This window comes from Pelobates fuscus, chromosome 9, assembly GCF_036172605.1.
Source record: "Pelobates fuscus isolate aPelFus1 chromosome 9, aPelFus1.pri, whole genome shotgun sequence".
Lineage (NCBI taxonomy): Eukaryota > Metazoa > Chordata > Amphibia > Anura > Pelobatidae > Pelobates > Pelobates fuscus.
In genome coordinates, this window is record NC_086325.1 from 141,877,729 (window position 1) to 141,901,795 (window position 24,067).

Sequence of the window (24,067 nt, forward strand, 5' to 3'; positions counted from 1 at the left end):
GATAGCCATGTACAGGTAGACTGCCTTCAGTGAGAACTATAACTACTCCTGCTATTCACAATGAGCAGCAGGTTAATGGGGGGCTAAAGCTCTGGCCATTGAATGTGCCTTCACAACCACTACTTTGACTACATTTCCCATGATGCTCAGCCAGGTTAAGGGCATGAGCCCCAGCGCGAGCTCTAAAGGCAGAACACTGGCTGGGCGTGTCTCTCCCCACGCGCACATCCTACTCCCTCCCAACCGCGTGCGGCGGGAATTGAGCGCGCAACCCCCCCTTCACTCCTTCCGCCCCCTCCCACTTTCCTCCCACGTGACACGCACCCATGACGCTGCTCTTTATCATCGCCCCCTTACCACCAACAACAACCATATTCCACCCTCTCGTCCAATCGCCGCCTCGCATCCTCGATGACGTCAGGCCAGACCTCCCCACCGCCCCCTCTGAAGCGAACGCTCCACCCTCCGCGGGGAGGTGAGGGGGGGGAAGGTGTGGGCGGTGCTCCGGCGTACATAGTCTATGTATGGCAGGCCCCGCCCCCTGGCCGTGCTAGCTCCCCCTCTGGCAGGTAGGTGGTGCCGTCTCGTGTCCAAGAGCGGGAGCGCGTGTTGGTGCCGAGCGCAGTGCGTCCCTCCCCCTCCTTTCTCTCGCAGTCTCTCTCTCTCACACACACAGGTCGGGAGCGAGATCTTCTCTCAGTGTGCAGCAGCCGAGCCAGCGGCCATCGCGCCATCTCCTCCCGCTCAGGGCCGCTCCAGCCTCCCAGCACCGCAGCCGCAGGAAGGAGGGGATCCATCGCCCGAGGCGCTCCGTCTCCCCCTCCCTCCCTTCCCAGGAGCGGTCCCTGCACCGCCTCACCGAGGAGCTTCCTCTCTCCCCCCCCCCTTCCTGCAGCCAGGCCCGAGCCTGCCAGCCCTCGCCGCGCTCTCTCTCCCGCACACACACGGCCCCCCAGCATGTCGGCGCCGGCGGCCAAAGTCAGTAAAAAGGAGGTGAACTCCAACCACGACGGGGCGGACGAGACCTCAGGTAAGACCCGGGCGGGAGAGGGAGAGACCCCGGGAGGGAGGGGGGTGGGGGGGAGACTCTGCCTCCGCAGCCAGCGCCATTTTCCTGATCCCCTCAAGGTGGGCTGTGGGGGGAGGGCAGCCGGGAGGCCTCGCTCGGCCCCGCGGATCCCCGGCCTGTCTTGCGCTCTCTGCCCGCGGAGGGGGCTCGGGCTGGCCGGGCGCGCGGTGAGGGCCCGCGATGCGCAGGAAGCCCGCGGCTCATTGTCCTCCGCCATGATGTTTCCGTCCCGCATGGCGCAGGCCGAGGAGGAGGAGAGCGGGCTCCTCGCCGGGGACCGAGCCCCAGGGATCGATGGCGGGGAGGGGTGGACTGGGGCCCACGCCTGATCCCGCGGCCTACCCACGTGGGTCCCCGGGGCCGCCTGTTTTTGTCCTTCCCGCTGTGCCCTGGAGGCCTCCCCACTGCTCTGTAAATGGCTGGTGACAGCCTCCCCGGGGGGATCCCGCCAGATCACAGCCCGGGCCCCACGTGGGACTCCGTGTTTACCTGTGTCCGGCGTGGATCTCACACAACATGGCTCTCATACAAATACTATGGGACATGCACTGACCATCATTCATTCCAGCACTTATTGTGTAGGCCGGGTCCATTCATCTGCCGTCTGGATAGATTTACTGTAATTATTCGGGGAATATAAACAATATAGACTCAACGTTGGGACACTTGTGGTTTTTTTATTGTTAAATGTGTGATTTAATTTTGTTTCAAACTACTTTTGATATTTACAAAGCAATGTATGTAGCAAGTAACTGCCCTATTCATTTCATTGTCTGCGAACTAATCTATTTTGGTGAGCTATAATTAAATCCGTAAAAACAGTTGAAATGGAACACAGTGGTTTGGTTAAGAAATACTTTGACTATTGTGTATATAGTCAGTGTTTTTTTTTTTTTAACCAAACCATTGTCTTGTATTGTGTTTTTATAAGGTATCATGGCTAAATTAGTACAAGTGTTGTGCTAAGTATGATCAAATACTGTAATGGCAATCTGTCTATCGGTCATAGTCGAAGCTAACGTAACCCTGCAAACATTTTTACTATAGGTTGAATAAAAAAACAAATTTTATTTTTGTAATAGTTCAGGAAGTAAATATGGTACTACCTTGTTAGGCAGGGGGGGAAGTAAATTGTTTTTGTGTTTAATAATGAGCATGTAATAATATTAATCTTAATCTTTTTTCCTATTGTAGAAAAGGAGCAGCAGGAAGCCATTGAGCACATTGATGAAGTACAGAATGAAATAGACAGGTGTGTAATAGTGTTGTACTGTGTTTAGATGACCTGACTTTAACTGTTGCTAAAGTGCGAAAACTAGCTTATTTCTATTGTATTGTTATTGTTTAAAAATGTAAAGTCGAACTTTGGGGAGAGTAGCACGTTCATAATACTTGTCATATGCATGTGTACGTTGCCCATCCAATAGACATGTAACAGTAGCTGTAACTTCCTTTCACATATGTGCAAACTTTCCTGGTTCTTCCCAATTACAGAACACGAGTGAACTTACTAGTCTTTCTGATAAACCAAAAGGAAAAACTAGCTTACATATTTGTGCTCCTGTTCCTATTTTCATGCTCAAAATTACTTTGTAACATGTTCAGTTTCTTAACCCCTTTTATTTTTTAGACTGAATGAACAAGCCAGTGAGGAGATACTGAAAGTAGAACAGAAATATAACAAACTCCGCCAACCATTCTTCCAGAAGAGGTCAGAGTTGATCGCCAAAATCCCAAATTTCTGGGTTACAACATTTGTCAACCACCCACAAGGTATTTCCTTCTTGCAAATTAATCCTAGCATGTTTTGCATATCCTACAAACTTAGATGAAATAATGTTCCCCATCATTTAATGAGAAAAAAAATAAGCTCTACAAGCAGGTTTGCTCTGTCTTGTCGTTTGTGTTTGGGACCAAGTATGCATTTAATTAAACTGTTATTTGAATGTGGATTTAAGAATTCTTGTATATTTTTTTAGTATCTGCACTGTTGGGTGAGGAAGATGAAGAAGCACTTCATTATTTGACACGGGTGGAGGTGACAGAATTTGAAGACATAAAGTCTGGTTACAGAATAGATTTTGTAAGTATAAGTGTATAAACATGGTATCGGTCAGATTTTGTATTTCTGATAATGTGTAAGATTGCAAATACATTATGCATGTATGCTGTAACAAGACTTTGGCTATAACATGTCTGCGTGTTTTTTTTTTAAATGTTAGATATATTGTTTTTTATGTACACTCGTAGTCTGCTCTTTAATGTTAATGTGCTCAGCTAGACGCTAGACCTTTTATTCAGAAGAGGTTCTCAGCCCAATATATAATCTAAATATTTTTTTTATTGCTTTCTCAGTATTTTGATGAAAACCCTTATTTTGAAAACAAAGTCCTGTCTAAAGAGTTTCATTTGAATGAATCTGGAGATCCATCTTCAAAGTCAACAGAGATAAAATGGAAAGCTGGAAAGGTAAGCTTGTTTCCTCAAATCTGTTCTGTCTAAATGGGTTTTTAAAGAAATATTGAATTGTTCATTCAGAATAGCTTGTAAAATACAAAAACTGCACTGTGTGTATATTTTTTTTTTAATGAAGGGGTTGTCCACGCAAAGTTCAAAAACTAATGTAGCATTATTTAAAGTAATTTATCAGATGGCCATCTTGTCAGAGTTGCTGTCTGATTTTACAATTTTTAACTTAAGTCTTTCTTTTATCTAATGCTCTTCAGGATCTGACAAAACGTTCCAGTCAGACACAAAATAAAGCCAGTCGGAAGAGGCAACATGAAGAACCAGAAAGCTTCTTTACTTGGTTCACAGACCATTCTGATGCAGGTGCAGATGAGCTTGGAGAGGTCATAAAGGATGACATCTGGCCAAACCCATTACAGTACTATCTGGTGTGTATATATTTTACTTATCTTGACTTTGTTTTGGTGCATGTTTTCTCTGAATTTGTGAGGGACACACATGACGTGTGTTAAGAGGATGAATGTGAAGGAATGTAGAACTTTGATATAGATGCATTTGGATACAATGATGTTCTAAGTTGAGATGTAATTTTTGGTTGAACAGGTACCAGACATGGAAGACGAAGAAGGAGAGGGTGAAGAAGAAGATGAAGATGATGAAGAAGAGGAAGGACTCGAAGATATTGATGAGGAAGGAGATGAAGATGAAGTGGAAGGAGAGGAGGAAGATGATGATGACGAGGAGGGAGAAGAGGCAGAGGTATAAACAAAGATCTGGCTTGTATATTTTAAAATGTAGTTTTGTTCTACTGCTAATTTAATTCAGATTGTCCATGGCAGGGTGCCCAGAGTATAGTTTACGTAAGCTCACTGTAGGTACTATATGTGCTTAATTTCTGTTTTTAATTGGTTAGTGTCTGCAGTCCTACATCCGGTGTTAAACTCTGTAGTCAGTTTAACACTAAGGGCTCCCGGTAGCCTACAGCCAAGCCCCTACTGGAGGTATGGCTTATAAAGGGATTGCACATTTTCTTCTGTTCATACCCAATTATGGGTGCTGTCATAGGCTGAAAGTGGTTAGCCCCCACTCTCAACCAAGAAGGTCCATTTGTAGTTCAGGCTAATCATTCCTTATTAACCAAAGCATTACAAAGAGGGATGGACTGCTGGGGACTCTAGCATTAAACCCAGTGCTACAGTGTCCATGTTTGTGTTGCTACCCATAGGAATGATGGTTCAAAAAGCAAATGTTTAAATTAAATTTTAAGTATTTAATTTCCAGTGCATAACAATGTGATGCTTTTGCATGTTTTTTACAGTTTTAAATTTAGACTGTAAAGCAGCATTTTACATTTGATTACATTTTGATTCCACTTTACTTAAGTCTTTCTTTCCTTTTTGCAGGAAGATGAAGGCGAAGATGATTAAATGACCACGTTGTTTGGATTTCACCCCTTTTTTTATTTTATTTTTTTATTCAGCCCCGGGAGCAAGATGCTATTGTAATTTTTTTGTTTTTTTCCCCCTTTTTGGTTTTTTAATCGTGTGCTCAATCGCCTTGTTCTCTTGGTCCTTTTTTCCTTACCTTTCTCCCATGGTTCTTTTTTTTTCCCTTTGGGGGAAGGGTTGAGAACCAAGTAAAATGCAGTGGAAATCTCTAACCATATTTTGTCCCCATGTCCTTTCTCCTATTCTCCAACAAACTACAAACTGTAACATCCTATGGTCTGTGGGGCGTGAATGCGTCTTGGCTGCCATCTTGAGTGCAAGCCAGGAAGTGTTAAACCCTGTGTGATAGTTCATAGCAATCTAGTGGTTATCCTTTAATTTTTATTTTGTTTCCTGTGTATATTGGGCTAAGAGGTTACACTGTGTTTCCATGTGAATACGGACCGATAACATACCAACATGTAACAGTCTAATTTTCTTTTTCCTTGTTTAAAAAATGATTAAAACGTAAAAATAAAAAAAAAATATTGGGGTGGGTTAGTCAGTTGGGTGGGTTTTCAGACAGTGGGAGGGGGTTGGGAGGTTTAGGTTGGGCATTTTGGAAACATGGCGCTTTTTTTTTTTCTCCTCCTTTTTTTTGGCATGTTTGTGATTTACAGGACATCCATGCAGTTTAAGACACTTTTAAAAGAAAGTCAAAATAAACATCATAATAACGGCTGCCAGCTCTTCAGGACCTTACAGGACGTTATTGGAAACAGACAGTCTCAAATATAACTTTTTTCTTTTTTTTTTCTGGAAAGGAAAATGATCAGTTTTAAACGTTAAAGTGTACAAGTTGCTTTGTTACAATAAAACTAAATGTGTACACACATACCTGCTGGTTTTCACTTGGATGCTACCTCCCTTCCCTCCCTCTTCCTTTTCATATTAGTTTTGTGCTTTCTCCCCTTCCCCCCCCTCTCCCCCCTTTGATTAAGACTTCTATTTAATGTTTTTGATACAGGGCATTTTGTAGTAACCTTCAAACTTTGCAGCCTAGCAATGTCTTGCCAGGCTGAGATTCTCAACATACAGTCAGCACCTCTCCACTCCATTGAGAATGGAGTTTTTGTGGTAATTTTTGTAATTTGCTTGGCGAAAGTGTTTTAGTAGGCACTTAATCTGATTCCTAGTCTGTTATAAATCTACATTTTTGCTGTCAGATTTTGCCTGTTAATCGACACTACAAATAAAGTAAATTGGTGTGATCTGTATATTCTATTCATTGCATTTTATGACTGTCTGACATGGGATGTGGTGTCTGACAGTCTGACAAACCATAGTCCCACCTTGAGCTACATTAAAAAAAAAATATATATATATATATATATATATATATATATATATATAAATAAAATAATCCTAAACTTTGGGCAGCTTCACCAAGAACAACTTTGTGTATTAAGTCTTGGATTCTCAGGCTAATGTGTATAGATTTATTTATTTACTTTCTAGCTTTGACTTCTCTTTGCTCTTCCACCAAATAAATAATGCGTGTACAACTGAGAAATGTATAAACTAGCACTATAATATGAGTAAGCAAAAAAAAAAAAAATCCGTCTGCTTGTTCTACAATCAGTGTTGATGATACAGTTGATAAGGAAACAAACATTTCCACCATTTTGAAAAATAAATCTATCCAACATATTGGACAGACTGTTCAATCAGCTGGAGTGTGCCCTTCTTGACGAATTGAAATATTGATTGCTTCAGGCTGGATTGAAAGGAAATAATAGAGGATCACTTGGGTGGTAATTTTTGTTTAAGAAGGTTTCTAAACAAAGGGATACAATTCTAACGCAAGACTATGCCACTCTTCCTGTAATATTCGAACTACCATAATCTGTCAGATGCCACATCATTTTTCATTTTCAGGTTTCTTTTAGTAAAGTGAGAATTCAAAGAGAACTCAATTTTAAGCCACGCTAGTCTAAATGGAAAAGTCTTCAGTTCAGCTATGCTTACAGTTTTGATTTGTGCCTACAATTTGGAATTTACTTTCAATTCTACATCCCCATGTGCAATCCAAAATCATCGTTGAATGTCCTTCAGGTTGTAAAGCAAAGTTCTACAGAAATGCAGCTTTTAGTCCACAAGAGGGATAACTTACGATACATTGTTTTTGTCTGTCACAGCTGCCATCTTATAAAATGTATTTAAAGTGTTCTCTACAATATGTGATACAAATGCCACCATGTGGACAAAAAGGTTATTACTATCAAGCAAGTGCTTCAGATTGTTATATTGGGGAAGTGGATCTAATTTAGATATATAAATCTTCATCCCTTGTGGCTTGGAGTGTTAATTTGTTAATGGTCTCTAAAATCTGTAATGTATTCGGAGATTGGAGGGGGAGGGGTGATATGTATGAACAAGTAATTTCAGGTAGCCCAAATAGACACCGTAATTAGAAATTCCAGCCCCATCTAACAGTTTGTAGAGAATGATCTTTCTTTCTCAGTAAAGTTAGCCCAAGTAAAGGGACTTGAAAATATAGAAAAAAGGAGATGGCATTTTGGAAAGAAATGAGTAGAAGAGTAGCTGGGGAAAGTTTAAAAAACAAAGTGTGTGTGTGGGGGGAGGGGCCTTATAGAAAGATAAACTAGGAGGGGGGGTGTGTTAAGGTGCAAAATTTTGTTATTTAAGGAGTCAAGCTGCATGAGTCTAAAAATTTTTTTGAGTAATCCAGGAAGGATTCAGTTTTTTTTTTCTTCAATACAAATGTGGGCTGTTGTATGAGTTTTTTTTTTTTTTTTTTTTTTTTTTATAAATAAAACCCACGCATGAAGAAAGTTTCTTAGGTTTGTCGGTTTGTTAGGCAATTAACCAGTTTCTAAAGAAATATCTCAGACTTTGTATAGCCGTCTGAACTCCGCTGCCTAAAAAGGTTTGAAATGTGGTAATTTGTTGTGCTGTTGACGCGTATCTGTGACAATTTTAGCAGGTCAAGATATGGTGGATGGCAGTCACCGCAACCTATAACATTGGCTGAACTACATGCTAAAGCAGAAGTTGACCTCCACCATACTGCTGTATGGGATCTTCAGGTTCTCTAACCTACCTGGACCAAAGTACAAGGGTCACTGTGATTGCTCAGCTGTCCTGCATCACGAGCTGCCAGAAGCACACCCTCCTATCGCTGTAAAGGCCACGCTTTGTCGTTTTATCATACCTTTCTACGCCACCTTGAGAGGGGGTGGGTCTCACTGGGTTATGTCAACTGCTTGCACTGGGACAAAGAGATCGCCTATGGATGGGGTAACCTCTAGGTTCCTGATAGTGGAGCGCAATGGACTCTTGAAGATGGTTCACAAAACAGAAGCAGCTACATTTCCTAGGGAGTTGGGGCTCTGCAATCAACCACAACCAACTGATCAGATGTGGGGAGTATGGCAGCGACCCAAACCTACATGTTGTCTGGCACTCGCTCTCTATCCAATGAGTCTCCCACCTGACAGTTGCAGGACATCTTGCCTTTACCTGACACCACAGGCAGCGGCCTATCCAAGCTCTCACTCACAAATGGGCACTATGGTGCCACAGTTGGCTGTTCATTAAGACCTCAATGTTTTTTGTGGTGTTTCATGATTTGCATTAGTTTTCTCACTCCTCAAATTCAGCTTTGACGACACTAGCATTGTTAGTCAGTTTTACAGTTCAAGGAACACAGTAGGGTCAGGGACACAAACATGGTAAAGCTGAGTGATGTCTTTAGTGATCACAACGCCCAGGTATTTCAAGGCCATGTCCGTCAACTGAAACGTGAACCTTTGCTTGAGGGCCTGTGGGATGTAGATATTTATGATGGTTGATTTTGTGTAATTTATTTTAAAGTTTGAGAGTGTACCATACTCTGCAAATTCCGATATGATGGCTGGTGGGGATAATTCAGGATTAATGACAAAATATAAGAGGCCTTCAGCATATGCCGCGCCTTGGTGTCTCATCTTACCTGCCTGAAGTCCCAATATATCAGGGATTGCTCCTTATTGCGTTTAGAAAGGGTTCGAGAGCAAGGGGACGTGTACCCGGAAAGGGTTCTGTGAAGTCTCAGTTGATGCATGCTTGTACTTTAGGCATCACATATAAGGATCTCATCCAGCCCAGCATAAGTGGACCCATACCCACCGTCTCAAGACCGAGAGCATGAAGCCCCAATCAACTCTGTAAATGGCCTTCTCTGCGTCTGTGGATAGCAGGAGAAGGCCCTCTGAACAGCGCTTGGCCTGCTGGAGCAGGGGAGAGTGGTTAGTATCCCGTGCTTCCCTGCTGGAGGATCAAATCAGGCAGGTGGTTCTGCAGCCATTGAGAGCGAATTTTAGTGAACAGTTTCAGATCGCAATTAAGTAGGGAGATCATGAAATAATTCACACAGTCCTTCACACCCTTGTCCTCTTTGGGTATCAGGGAGATATTCACGGCTAAAGTCTGTAGGGGGGATCCGTTTTCCTACACGTCAACCTATACCCAGACTTGGGTGTGCATGCAGGCTCTCCATGGGTTGTGTCAGGTGGCGGCAGGGCGCGTAGACCCTCCAGCCCTGGGTTGGAGTGAAGACCTGGAACGAGAGGCTACAAGCTCGGGCCCTCTGTCTTGAGGCTTGGTCTCTGAGTTAAGGCATGGCTGGTACTCTTGCTGCGACGTCACCGCCTGCGGCGGGGGATCCCCAGCCTCCGCGGCAGGTGTCTGTGTAGCGGCTTGGGAGTAGCTGTTGAGTTTGCTGCACTGTTTTGTATAAGAAAGGGAATATAAACGATAAGTAGTATTCAGTGCTTGAGGAAAGAAACAAGTATACTGCCACATGCCACCTACTGACTATGATTACAGGGGTCAAAGATGCGAACTGGGTAATGCAACAAGGAGATCTTTACAGCTTGCCAGTGGATAGGTGATCTAAGACACATATATAGACATATATTTAATATGTAGTCGCTTAGTAGTGGGAATCATGGCATAGACTAGCAGCTTTAAAAGAGCAAAATTAGTATAGCGGTGTAACATGCTGTAACAAATAGCAGTAAATAAAACCACCATTGGTAGTCCTGGCATTTTGCATGCCGCCGCTCACCAAGTACAGCAGAATCAGTCGGGTTAATGGTGCTACAAAGAGGGGCAGAGCGTATGCAGTAAGTCCGAGGCTGGGGTCAGCCATCTCCAATTTGTGGTAAGGCAAGGAGGACTGCACATGAATGTCACTTAATGTAGGCAAACAGCTGAATTATGTGCGAGTGGTGAGGTTAGTTGACATGTATAGTTGCTCTGGTATCAGCTTGTGATCAGTAGTTAGGCAAAGTTTCAGCTAATGCCACTGTTGGGCTGCTCCGATCAGTCCCTTTCCCCACCCGATTTCAGGGATATCAAGTGAATGGGACTTCCGTGGGCTCTGTATTCTGTCGCCGCTTTCCATCTCCGGCCCCAGCCTGCTCCCCCTGCAGCCTGAAGGCAAGATCTTGTGCAGACTTGTGAGTAAAAGTGATGCCCAGCAGGCTGTGGCTTCTGTCTGCAGGCAAGCGAGGCTGTAAAGCTGATTATAGGCTGTATTGCTGCCATTTTAGTGACCAGGCACGTGATGCACAATGCCAGGTAGGTTTGATGTTGGGCCTTTGTAAGGCTGTGATTCTCTCCGGTGGGGACCGAGATAACCCCCCCGGTCCATGGGGGGGGGTAAGCGGGGCCCGTGAGGCCTATCACAAGCCCGGTGGGTGGCAGCCAGGTTCACAAACAGGACGGCGGCCGTCCGCCCTGCTCTTCACCCTCATAGGCCGCAGACACCAAAGCCTCATATCGCCCTCAGGGGGCTCCGAAACTCCCGATCTCAGGGACAGCGGTGGCTCCGGCACCTGCCCGGATACTTAAGACAGCTTTTGGTCACCCAGATTGCGGTGATTGTTGGGTTTTGTGCCACAGGGGACCAAATTTGTCAGGAGCCTCTCCAGCCTGCGACCGGTCAGCATGGCGGTCGGGCCCCGCCCCCCTATATTTTTTCTTTTAAAACTTGATTAAAGGATAATTATTTTAAAAAAAAAAAGAGAGTTTAGGTCACCACAGCAGGTGCCCTGTGGTAGGGGAACACAGATGAGAGAGCATTGGATTAATGCAGTTATCTAATTAGTGTTATTCGCTGGGGAGTCGTTGTGGCTGATTGTCCCAGCACTGTTACAATGCCTAATTAACTCACTTACGGTAGTTGCACTTAAAGACAAAAAGAAACCAAACAAACAAAAAACCTATGCGTATACAAAAGTTAAACCAAAGTCCCCCTCCCGGGTTATAAAGTAGGCCTATGGCCAAGTCATACAGGGATACAGGAGTATGAGTAGAAATACCCTGAGCTACATAGGCTAAACTTTCCAATCAATGCTCTCATCAGTACATAGCTCTTATTTCAGAGTCAGGTTCATAGCGAGACTGGTGATACATTGTCCTTTGTAATATTAATTTATGCATGCTGTGTTATGTAATGTTGTTCAAAAATGTTAAAACTAAATAGGGTAACCTGCCCTCCCATCCACAAATATACTAAGATGTCCCTTTCCGAGACATGACACTGACGACATACTCCTGATACGAACAAAAAAAAATAAAAAAAATACATAAAAACAAACCTTCACCCGGTTCACTGTAGAAGGATATTCGGTCTCTTTCCTATTTCATGGGCATATATCAGTGACTTCTCACGTACACCTCCCCCTGACCGACGGCATGAGATGCTCTGATGAGCAACTCTCCCTCGGTTGTATGCTGTGCATACCATGCACCGATCCACTGTATATACTTTCTTTAAAGGTTTGTATGCTGCTCCCCTCTTACTTTTATTTTCCCTTACTGTCCTTGTCCCACATGGTCCTCATGCGGTGGCCTACCACCTAAGCCGTTCCACTACAACCTAAGCTGCAAAAGAAAATCGCGCGGCAACCAGAGCTCCTGGGTTCCTATATCACCCACTTTACCTGAGAAATGGCATAAAGCTCCATTTACCTGAGAAATGGCATGCCCCCATGGCATAAAGCTCCAGAGGTACTCATTCTTAAACCACACGACAAAAAAGCTGCACTACACACCACTCATAAATGATTGACCCCTTTTTTAAAAATCCTCTCCCTTAACGTTAACGGCCTCAGTTACCCACACAACGACGGCTTGCTATACAAGAAATGCATAGGTCTCAAGCTGTGGTTGTCTGCTTTCAAGAGACGCATTTTTGCAAACGCAGCCCACCCACACTGCAGACTAAAAAATATCCACAGGCTTATTATGCCTACTCACCTCATAAATCAAAGGGGGTGTCTATCTTTTTCCACTCAGACTGGGTATTACAATTGAATACACAATACATGGACGAAATGGGTTGATAACTGATACTAGTGGGAACATTAAACAAGATGATGATAACTATAGTTTCCCTCTATGCCCCCAACGAGTCCCAGATCCCCTTCATACATAAAGCCCTCCAGAAAGTAACTTCCCTTAAACGAGGCCACATAATAATAATAACACAATAATCTGTGGCGACTTTAGTTGCACGCCCATGGATATCAGACGGGATGGCAACAGACGTCCCACCTCAGCTGCTATCTATAACAGTCAATTACTGTCGAAATGCTACACACCCATGACCTTACGACGCACCTTATGACCTTACGACCTTACGATCATGGCGATGCAAATACCATATAGGAAAAGATTTCACCCTTTTTTCCCCGGTCCACCTAACTTGTTAACACACAGATCTATGTGTGATGGACAAACTCTCCTTAAACAATTTAGCTGACATTACCATAGGCCAGCAATCTTGGTCGGATCATGCGCTCCTTACAGTCACTTTCAGAACACTGTACCCCATTAGAGGACGGGGCAAGTGGAAACTGAATGAGATGATACTTGACGACAGTGCCGCATTACCAATCATAACCAAAGCGGTAATTAACTACTTTGCAGAAAACACAACCGACCAGACGTCACAGGCTAAGCAATGGTTGGTCCACAATGCGGTAATAAGAGGTGTATTCATTCAGCTGGGTTCACAGAAAAAAACGGAAAATGAATGATAACATTAACCGCTTGACTAAAGAACGAAATGAGTTGGAAGCGAAAAATAAGCTTGACCCATTCCAGAAATTATCCAAGAAATTAGATGCAATAAGGAATGAATTACATTCCATGTCATTGCTGACCACAGAAAAACATGAGGTCACTAAAACTGAAATTTTATACCCAAGGTAACAACGCACTAAACTAAATGACCCCAATTACATTGTAAATGAATTAGCCAAATATTACATCAAACTATACAACCTGCAGCACGACCCAACCCTGTCACAACCGACCGCTGACTCCATCGAAGCCTTCTTAAACATGGTAGACCTACCGAGCCTTAAACCACAGCAAACAAACACATTGAACAGCCCATTTACAGTTGAAGAAGTCCAAAAGGCCATACTAACATTGCCAAAACACAAGGCCACAGGATCTGATGGTCTCTCTAACTATTACTATATCTGACTGGAGCCACTCCTGTCCCCACATCTGACCATCCTTTTTAATGTTATTAAGACCTCCGGGCTGGTACCAGGAAATGCCAGAAGCCCAACCAGGTAAACCACCCACTGAAAGTGCTAACCTCCGCCCGATCTCTCTGCTAAGTGCTGACATTAAACTCCATGCCAAATTATTAGCATCCCTAAACGGGGTGGTGGTGGTGCTAGATGCCGAATAGGCATTTGACCGCCTTAATTAGGATAACATGCAAGCCACTCTGCTTCAGAGGTCCCTCTCCCGCACCTTTATTACCAGCATCAGGCCTCATATAAAAATCCAACAGCCAGGGTCTTTAATTCTGGATTCCTATCAACCCTGTTTGTCATTACCAACGGAACCCGTCAGGGTTGGCCACTCACCCCGTTGATATTCATACTTTGTCTGGAACCTCATTTTCACCACGTCAAAAACAGTGCACATATAACGGGCCTTAGGACCCCGATAGGCGAACAAAAAGTGGCACTATTTGCCGATGATATCTTATTGTTTGTCACCAATCCTGATAGCTCCATCCCTAATCTAATGAAGTTATTAGCCCATTATAGCACAGTATCCTATTATAAGAACAATGAGAAAAAAACGCAAGCTTTACCCATAGGGCTCCCACAGACTCAAGTCAGAACGTTACAACAGTCTTTCCCGTTTGATTGGCGCACCACATCCCTGAAATACCTAGGTATAAATCTAACTAGTTCCCGCACCCATCTAATCCAAGAAAACCACATAGCTCTAACCCACAAACTAAAAGCACAACTTTAATTATGGTCTAACCACGAACTGTCATGGTTTGGCAGAATTCATACAACTAAGATGATGTCCCTTCCACATGTCCCATACCTTTCTCACACACTCCCCATACAAATCCCTAATAAAATACTGCAGAGCTTCCAAACCATTTTCAACGCATATGTTTGGAAAAAGAACCCCCGAGGGTCTCAAGACACCAGACGTGGCTTCCCTTTCACAAAGGGGGACTGGGGGTGCATAACATTGCCATGTACTACCGAGCGTCCATAATAAGGAGTGGAAGACTGGAACGCATCTGAGCTCTCTATTTGACCCTCATGGGCTAAGGGACTTCCCTGACCTACAAAAGGAGTTCTCGCTCCCCCCCAGGAAACTGTTCACCTTTCTTAGAATTAAACACATAATATAAACGCTGAAGCTATGGCAAGGGGATACCTCTCAACTCACTGAGTTTGGCCACTGCTGTATAGGACAGCGTAACACACGCAAACTGATCTCCCTCTGCTACAACAACCTTAATGCTGCAGATGCTTTGGTTAAGCCCAAGTACATGTTACAGTGGAATAGGGACATTGGGACTACTTTCCCTCTTTCATTTTGGTTACAAACAATTCAACTCATGAGGTCTTCCTCCAGTAGCTTGTCCCACTGGGAGGCCTACTGTAAGATATTAATGAGATGGTACTTGGTCCCATCTAGACTGCCCAGATCTACCCTACGGTCTCCCCGCTTTGTTGGAGGTTCACGCGGGCCTCGGGTACCCTCATACACATTTTTTGGGAATGCTCAATTCTAATACGATTTTGGAGGCAGGTTGCAGATGTCATTTGTGATGTAGTGATGACGCGACGCCGGCATGAAATTGAATCCAGGTGAACGGCATAGATGGGACTTATAAAAGAAGACTGAATAGAACATGGAGACAAGCACTGGAGGAAGGCTGTTAGCCGAAACGCGTCTGCTTGCATCTATAACATTTGTTACTTGTTATTTTATGTGTTTTTTTCACTCTGGGCTACTATATCAATAGGGGTAAGTGGAACTCCAATTTTGTTATATGTTACATTATTGATTGTTTTGGGTCCCCCCCTTTCCCCCCCATAGTGCCCAGTAGTGTATATACTTTTATATATATTTTTATACAATAAATATTTTGTACTTAATTTTGGAGTCTCATCTACTTGAATCATCTGGATCGCTAGCCAGTACTTGGCACCCCTGAGCCTGATTTACAGAGCCTGGTACGGCTCTGGAGCATGTGAGTGAGAGTCATATGTTCATTTACTTTCCATCAGTCATTATACAGTTTGCACTATGTTGTTTTTTTTTCTTTTTTGTCTTAGTCCATATCCCAATCAAGCTCTACGCTGTCTGTATTACAGTCAAGTTGTATATATATATATATATATATATATATATATAAATGACATTTATGTGCGTATTATGCATACATAAATGTATATTACTATATGTGTAAATATTATAGGCATACTTATATGTTACTAATACACACATCAATATACATGCATATATATATATATATATATATATATATATAGATGTGTATTACTGTCAGGATCACATCAATTTATGTCTATTACGTTTACCTTGTGTAGTGTATCTTGTCTCCAATTGTCTCCTTTTTTTCTCTTACAGCGACCCTTGTGTATCTTTTATTTCCTCCCAGCCCCTGTGTGTTTCTTTTCACCCTTCTCCAGCCTCTGTATTTCTCTTTCCCCATCCCCTTTTGTGTATGTCTTAGCCCCAGGCCCCCAGCCCCTTTGTCTCTTTCTCCCCTTCCAAATCTCATCTGTGTGTCTCTTTCTAACTCCAAACTCTGTGTGCCTCTTTCTCTTCTCCCAGCCACTCTCTGTCTCTTTTTCCCCAGCCCAGCGTTGCCTCCCACAAATCTTGTCACTTTGTTTCCCTTCCCTTCTGTATGTCTCTTTGTCCCCCCCAACAAACCTTCTGTGTGCCTCTTTCTCCCCTCTCCTCCCTGTGTCTCTCTCTTACCCCTCTGTCTCCTTGTCCCCATTCTCCTGTGTCTCTATTACCCCTCTGTATCCCCTGTGTCTCTCTATTACCCCTCTGTCTCTTTGTCCCCCGTTCCCTGGTGTCTCTCTATTACCCCATCTGTCTCTGTGTCCCCCCTTCTCCTGTGTCTCTCTATTACCCCTCTCTTTGTCCCCCCAATCCACTATGTCTCTCTATTATCCCTCTGTCTCTTTGTCCCCCCCTTCCCTGGTGTCTCTCTATTACTCCATCTGTCTGTGTCCCCCCTTGCCCTGTGTCTCTCCATTACCTCTCTCTTTGTCCCCCATCCCCTGTGTATCTCTATTACCCCTCGGTCTCTCTGTCCCCCCTTCCCCTGTGTCTCTCTATTAGCCCTCTATTTGTGTCCCCCCCCATCCCTTCCCCCGTGTTTCTATTACCCCTCTTTTTCTCTGTCCCTGCTGACCTTGTCACAGGAGGACTGAGGGAGGGGGCAGAGCTAACTACCATGCTCCCTCGCGGTTCCCATATTTTCCAGCATCTACACATCACAGAGTAATCCATACTCTATGATGTGACTGAGCTGGGAATTATGGGAACCGCGAGGAAGTATGGTAGTTAGCTCTGCCCCCTCCCTCAATCCTCCTGTGCTGACAGCTGCATGGCTGTTAGTATCAGTGAGTGTGCCGCCGGATTGCTTAGGCGGCCGCCCGGCACACTCACTGATACTGACATAAGTCATACAGCACAGGAGATGTGCCCGCCAGCTGCAAGGTAAGTATAACCCCCTCAGAGTGTGTGCCGCCGGACCGGCCACCCGGTGGCACCGACATGCAGCCGGTGGCCGCGATATTAAAATATAGGGAGCAGGGCTTCCTCTCTATATGTAGACCCCCAGGTGCCGCAGCACACCGGGAAATTTCCCCGTATCCCGGTGGCCAGTCCGGCCCTGCATGCTGGAAATCCAGACCGGGTGGTAATGAGGTAGCCTATGGTGAATGCACACCGCGAACTGATCCACACTCACTATATTGGCCCCAATTGGATAAAAGGGTGATATTTATGCCGATGACCACTTCATAACTATAGGGAATTAAACCAAACTTACCCACTCCGATGCTATGATCCCCCTAAGTCCCCACTTAAGACTCAAATTCAAGACTCTATCACAGCCATAACATTCACACAAAGACCCCCGACCCTCCTACCCCCACTTGTCCACTTCCGCACCTTTGTTTTCATTTTATGTTTCAGCTCCACTTGTTGCGTTCATTGGAATTGCCAGGCTCTGTTCAAAACCCACAACTGGTAGCAAACCTACGTATCATGACTCTACTTGAAGTATGGGTTCACACTCAAGATGGCCGAAAGGATGAGATAGATACAAAACGAGGGGTCAGCCATGTATATGACTGTACAGAGATTATCTTTTTAAGATATTTTTAAGATATTTTTAAGATATTTAAGAGATTATCATTTTAAGGTAACAATAGCCAAGATATTTCATGCCAGAGGAAGTCAGCGTATTGTACTCAGGCTTATGCTGTATGTCTCCCGCAGACGTTAGATTTCACTTATGACTCATCACTTAGAACATGTCGAAGTCCAAATACTGAGATGTCTAGTTTGTAATAACCGTCTTGACATAATACTTCACCATGTTGTGATAAAAATACGAAACTATGACTGTATATTGCATATGTCTGTATCACCTGACTATTCTTTGGTACGTTAAGTCTGGCCATTCTAAGGCCCGGTAATACTTTACCTATTAGTTATCTGTGTGACACAATTCTACTTGCTGGATCAACTAGTAATCCTGACATTACAACAGGGCCTTAGAATGGCCAGACTTAACGTACCAAAGAATAGTCAGGATACTTGCTGAGGTCAGGGAATACAGAAAGAGACACAACGATAAGAGAAAGCCAGAAGTCAGGGATACCAGAATACAGGGAAGTCAAAATCAAAGCCAAAGTCAAAAACCAGAAGAAACTAGAATCAGGAACGCGCTCTCAGACAATCACAAGGGAAACCTGGAGACTGGGAATTCCAGGGACGGATTAAAGGAATGAACCCAGAAAAACCCAGCATAAAGAAAACCAGACATAGAATAGAAAACCATAAAAACCAAGAAAAACTAAACAAGAATAGAGTACTGGATACCAGAAGCCATAGTAACGGAGTAACGGAGCTCCAGTACTCCGAGTACCTCTGCCAAGTCTGCTTCCTTTTAGCTATCAGGGACCCTGAAACACTTCAGACCCAGACGCCGCGGCTTGACTGGGATGACTTAGGGCCTTTTCCACCCTGGACCAAACACCAGACGACACATGGTGAAGGTTAAACATCAACTCTTTAGTGAATACAGCACACATAGTTTAAGCCCCCAACAGCCTCATTTACATACAATAGGTTACATAGATTACTATAGTGCAAGGAAGGGTGGGGTCAGACAATAGCAAGGGCTGATGGGAGATTGAGGAGGTCTGGCAGTGTCCCTGGGACAACGCCCTGCTCGGGAAACAATAGGACAGGAAAAAGGGGGGAGATGCACAGACCAGCAATATATTCAACATACCCTGCACAAATAATAGGCACAATGTGACAAAACACAAAAGGAATTTGGGAGCCCACCCATAGTGTCTGTCTTCCATCCCCAGTGATGGTGACTACCGTCACATATCTTCCGCCCCAAAGGTAGACTAACCAGGTACCAGACCTCCAATAGGTCTGTGCCTGAGTTAGTCGGGTAATAAGTCCCAAAAAGTACATCCATCCTGGCAGCCTTCTCGAACAAAGTTCCACATAGTTTGTAAGTTTGTCCCGGTCGGGAGCATGGAGCCCTCATAGCCGATCAATCTGTAGAAGTCTGGTTTGGGCAGGCCAGACTGGGCTTCTCGGTCACCCTGTATCTCTAATAAGAGGGCACTTGGAAGTGGAGAAAGGGAGTTCCCAGTGAATCTGCCATGGCTCCCTTCCCAAACTCAAACCTATCCCCATATGACTCCACTCTTAGGGGGCCCCATAGACCCCAATAGCAATTCTGGAACCCTGTATCTCCAGCTCAGAATAGTTTCCAGCATATTTCTCCCCCTTCAGAAGGAGACCAATACAGGACACCCCAGACGAGTTGACTCTGAAGTTAGTGACGACATTCAGATCATCAAGGCCATCACCAAATCAGTACCCCAAACAAATTGCCCATGGAAGAGCAGCACTTACCCAGCCGACCACTGCATCTACTAAAGCATATACCTGGCGATGCGTGCCCACTGTCCTGTCTCCCTGGATCTCTCTCAGCCGCTGGAGGGAAGGGTGGCTGGGCCCCCTCTGACATGGGGTTGGGGATCGGAGCTCATTGTCCAGGTAGAGGCCAGAGTCCCATCCATTTGTATTGGATAGAGTGCTTGTGGCAAAGGGCTGAGGTTAGCCGTGCTTTGCTCTGGGATCCGCTCTTCCGTGGGACCAGCAGTGTCTGATGCCTGAGGCTCGCGGGTTAACAGTGGGTTTGGGCAGAGGCAAATGGAGCTCTGCCCCGATGCCAGCACTTCAGCTGGGGGAGTTGCGCACTCCTTAAACTCCACCTTCACTAGAAGGTTGATCTCCTTGCTCTTCAACTCCAGCGTCATTGCAAGTTGAGCACAGAGGCCAGCAGTGCTCTGACTCAATGCCAGACTCAATGGGAAAAGGTATATTCTCCCTGGAGCTTATGGTGTTCTGTATCCAAGTAAGTCATGGCTGGTGGCGGGTCAGTTGCAGTTATGGTGTAGTGTAAGATAGACTTGTAGGATGCGTGTGTAGCAATATCTTACTTAAAACAATAACAAAAAACAAAAAAAAAAAAAAACAAAGGGTAAAACAGAAGGTAAACCGGCATGCAAATCACTAAAGAGAAGGCAGTGACTGATTAATGTATTGAAGTTGCTGGCCACCATTTTTGCAGTTCAGATCAGCTCTCCCTCAGCGCCTGTAGAGGAGACAGAGGGAGTCAAAGGAAAGAAGGGGTAACTTAGGGGGGTTTAGATGCAGTACGTCTTATTTGTTTGTTTCAGTGGGACAGTTCAGGTTAGGGCCCCGCTTCTCTCCGTGTTTCTAGGAGTGAAAGAAATTGCTCTCTCTGGATCCCATGTGTGTGATGTCGTGGGGTTCTCCCGTGGTTGGGTTTGAGTTGGTATCCCCAGTGCCCTCAGGAATGGTTCTGCGTCCTGTAATGAGGAGAGGCTGTGCGTGGTGCCCCCCTTGGTCACTGTCAGGGACCTTGGGAATGTCCATTTATAATCAATCTTTGTGTCTCTCAGTTGAGTTGTGACCGGGGCCAGAAACCTGCGCCACAGTTACGTGTTGCGGGTCAGGTCTTGGTAAAATGTAACTTGGGAATCTTCAAATGTAAGCGGGGTCTATCCTCTGACCGCCGTGAGAAGCTTAATTTTGTCGGTCACGGAGTGACACCAGATAATGACATCTTGAGGGGCGTCTGTCGGTGCTTGTCTGGCTTTTCTGATCCTAAAACAGCCATCCAATACAAGCTTTTTTGCCTGTGCGGGTGTCAGAAGTGTTGCCATGAGACATCTGAGGTAGTGGGGTAGTTCTGAGGAGTCAATGGTGTCTGGGATCCCCCTTAGTTTTAGGTTGGCGCGTCTGTTGCGGTCTTCTGCTTGGTCCAGTCTTGTGGTTAGGGTGGACTGTGCTGCCTGCATATGGTAACAAGTGTCTTTTATCTCTCTCACCTCTCTTTTTAGATCTAGGATGTCCTCCTCTGTGGCCTGTGTGCGTGCGTTCTTCGCCTGCATTTCAGTCTTTATTAGGTTAATATCTGCTGCGTGCATTCTCCTCATTTCCATCAGGAGGTCGGCAATATCTTGCTTGGTAGCCGGGGTTTGTGTGTCTTGGCTGGCCAGTGACTCTGTGGCTAGAGGATATTTCCAATCCAGCCCCATTCTGTTCCCCCTCATCTAGATAGGCTGGGGTGCGCTCCGGCGGGACCGCCATCTTGGGCGCCATTGGCCTCTGCAGCATGTCGCCGATATCTTGTGTGCCTCTGCCGGCGGTTGGTGGAGGCTTTTGGGACCTGCGACCCATTGTGTATCTGTCCAGTTCCGTGGGGTCAGTGAAGAGGTAGGTGCCGTTTCGAGCGTCTATTGCTGTGGCCTCCATCGCGTACCTTGCGGTTTGAAGTGTCAGGTAGGCCCCAGATCTTCGCCGGGTCTTTTTACCCGTTTGCGGGAACTGAAACGGCATCCGCCTGTACCTTGGGTTCCGGGGGTACTCGGGTGGGTGTTTGGGTCGTCTGATGGTACCCTGGTACCTTGGATTGATTTGGATTTTCGTAGATTGTTCGGAGCTCTGTGTAAGTGCGTCCGTTCAGGTTCGGCTCCAGGCTCCTCCCCCGTACTCTATTTTTAAGCCAATGTTCTACCCAAGAACAAGCATTTTCATCTAGACCGATTTCCTTGAGTTTGAACACTAATCTATTGTGTGGAACTGTATCAAATGCCTTGGCAAAATCCAAATACGGTAGATCACATCCACTGCAACACCCTGATCTATACTTCTACTTACTTCTTCGTAGAACGCAATCAAGTTAATTTGACATGACCTGTGCTTCATAAAACGATGCTGATTTTTGCTGATAACCATGTTCTTCTCAAGGAATTCTTGAATATTATCCCTTAATAACCTTTCAAATATTTTCCCAGCCACAGAAGTTAAGCTCACAGGTCTATAATTTCCAGGCAAGGATTTTGAACCCTTTTTGAATATAGGAACCACATCTGATTCCTCCTATCCACCGGAACACTTCCTGAAAGAAAAGAATCTTGAAAGATTAAAAACAGAGGTTCACTTATTTCTACACTTAGTTCCTTAAGTACATGTGGATGGATACCATCAGGCCCAGGAGCTTTGTTTATATTAACTTTCTTTAGTTGCTGCAGCACCTTGTCTTGAGTTAACCAATTACAATTATTCTGCAAGTTCTTAGTAGCAATCATTTGCACATCTATTGCCATGGGTTCTTCCTTAATATATACAGAGGAGAAATAGTTATTTAAAATTCCTACCTTTTCCTGGTCTTCATTAACTAACACCCCCGTTTCAGTTTTTAGTGTACCTACACTTTTTGATATTTTTTTTTTTTTTTAGAATTTATGTACTTAAAAAATGCTTTGGGATTGGTTTTGCTCTCTTTAGCTATCATTTTTTCATTTTGAAGTTTAGCAAATCTAATTGCCTTTTTGCACGCATTATTGCCTTCCTTATATCTTTGATATGTGTCGTCTGTCGTGGGGTCGTATATGTGTGTTTGGTATGGGGTGCGGTACCAGAGTGCCAGTATTTTGTACGCCGTCTCCTGTGTCCCGCTGGATGGTGCGCAGTGTAGTGTGAGAGTGCATATCTTGTCCCATTGGACCGGGGTGAAGGTTGTGCCTAGCGCTACTTCCCATTTCCCCATGAAGCTCGGGGGTGGCTGTCTCCTCATCCGCCTGAGTATGTCATAGAGTGTGGAGAGGCCTTTTGCTAGGGGGTCTGGGTCCATGCATATTCCCTCCAATGCTGTCAGTGGCCTGGTGGTGTTTTGTGTTTGGAGTAGTGTTTGTGTGAATATTTGCAATTGTCGGTATCTCAACTGTAGCATGAATGGGTTGTTTGAGTTCCCTGTCAGTTCCTCAAGGGTCTTGAGGTGGCCGTTAGCGGTCGCGTGGCATAGTCTCGGGACCTCTTGTCCCAGGAGGCGTGTCAACGTCTTCGGTTCCTTCCCCGGGGGAAAGGCCTCGTTGTGGGTTAACGGGAGTAGTGGGGACGGTGTGGTGGTAAGTGACAGCGGTGTGGCCAGCTTATGCCACACTTGTAAGGTAGCCTTGATGAGGGGGTGTGGGGCCGCTAGTCGTCTGCCCTGTTGGTGGTCTAGCCAGGGGAGGATCGAGATGGGTCTGCCCACCTGTGCTGCCTCTACGGCTTTCCAGGGTTTGGCCACAAAATTATATGTTTTAGTATACCCCATGTGCTTTTGTTTTTTTTTTAGTTTATTTCAAAGGACACTATATTGTGATCACTATTTCCCAAGTGCTCACCTACTTGAATGTTGGTCAAAAGATCAACGTTGTTTGTTAAAACCAGGTCCAGACAAGCGTCCATTCTAGTTGGTGCTTGTACAAGTTGTGACATGAAGGTGTCATTTAACAAGTTTAAAAATCTAATTCCCTTTGCTGAGCTACTAGTCCCTCTGTCCCAATTTATGTCTGGGTAATTAAAATCTCCAATAATTAAAGTGTTACCCAGATTTGCAGGTTTCTCAATTTGCTCAAACAGCTGTTGTTCCTTGTCAATATTAACAGTATAACATTATAAACCAAAGCTTGTGTTCGCATTTGTAACACAAGAATAGCATAACATTGCGTATGTGAAGGTGCACACACGCACCAAAAATGTGACACAATGATATTAAACAGTATGATCTGGAATAAAGAGCTAAAAGAAATGTTGTAGAGCGTTGGAGCCAGGATATATATATATGCATACGCAAGAGAAAGGGAAAAAATTGTATTACGTTATCAAATCCCCAATAAAGACGGACTAGATAAAATGGAGTAAGGCACACGTGAAGATCACCTCTCGAGTACCAGTAGGCGTATATCCTAGTGCCCTCAAGGGTCTTGTATTGAGCATGTACGGCTGAACATTATGGAATGTCAATAAAAAAAATACACATTTTTTTCCCCCCCCTCCGAGGTAACCCCCACCACAGGAGCCATTACATTAT

At 44.7% G+C, this 24,067-nt stretch overlaps 2 protein-coding genes across 2 annotated transcripts in view; one reads left to right on the plus strand and one right to left on the minus strand.

Moving 5' to 3' along the window:
* The window catches only part of ZER1 (zyg-11 related cell cycle regulator), a 491,045-nt gene that overhangs the window by 337,603 nt on the left and 129,375 nt on the right, over positions 1–24,067 (minus strand). The gene's annotated exons all lie outside the window — the stretch shown is intronic.
* SET (SET nuclear proto-oncogene) lies at positions 582–6,242 on the plus strand. The gene is made up of 8 exons (XM_063432613.1): positions 582–1,030; positions 2,264–2,321; positions 2,700–2,842; positions 3,049–3,152; positions 3,425–3,538; positions 3,796–3,966; positions 4,142–4,297; positions 4,942–6,242. The coding sequence occupies exons 1-8, from the start codon at positions 958–960 to the stop codon at positions 4,963–4,965; spliced, it is 843 nt and encodes a 280-aa protein (XP_063288683.1). The 5' UTR covers positions 582–957; the 3' UTR covers positions 4,966–6,242.

What these genes read in the sequence shown, in the direction of transcription:
- SET (XM_063432613.1), top strand. Translation starts at nt 958, where the DNA reads ATGTCGGCGCCGGCGGCCAAAGTCAGTAAAAAGGAGGTGAACTCCAAC. An exon ending in CGGGGCGGACGAGACCTCAG is followed by an intron (nt 1,031 to 2,263) that starts GTAAGACCCGGG and finishes TTCCTATTGTAG; the next exon opens with AAAAGGAGCAGCAGGAAGCC. An exon ending in ACCCATTACAGTACTATCTG is followed by an intron (nt 3,967 to 4,141) that starts GTGTGTATATAT and finishes TTGGTTGAACAG; the next exon opens with GTACCAGACATGGAAGACGA.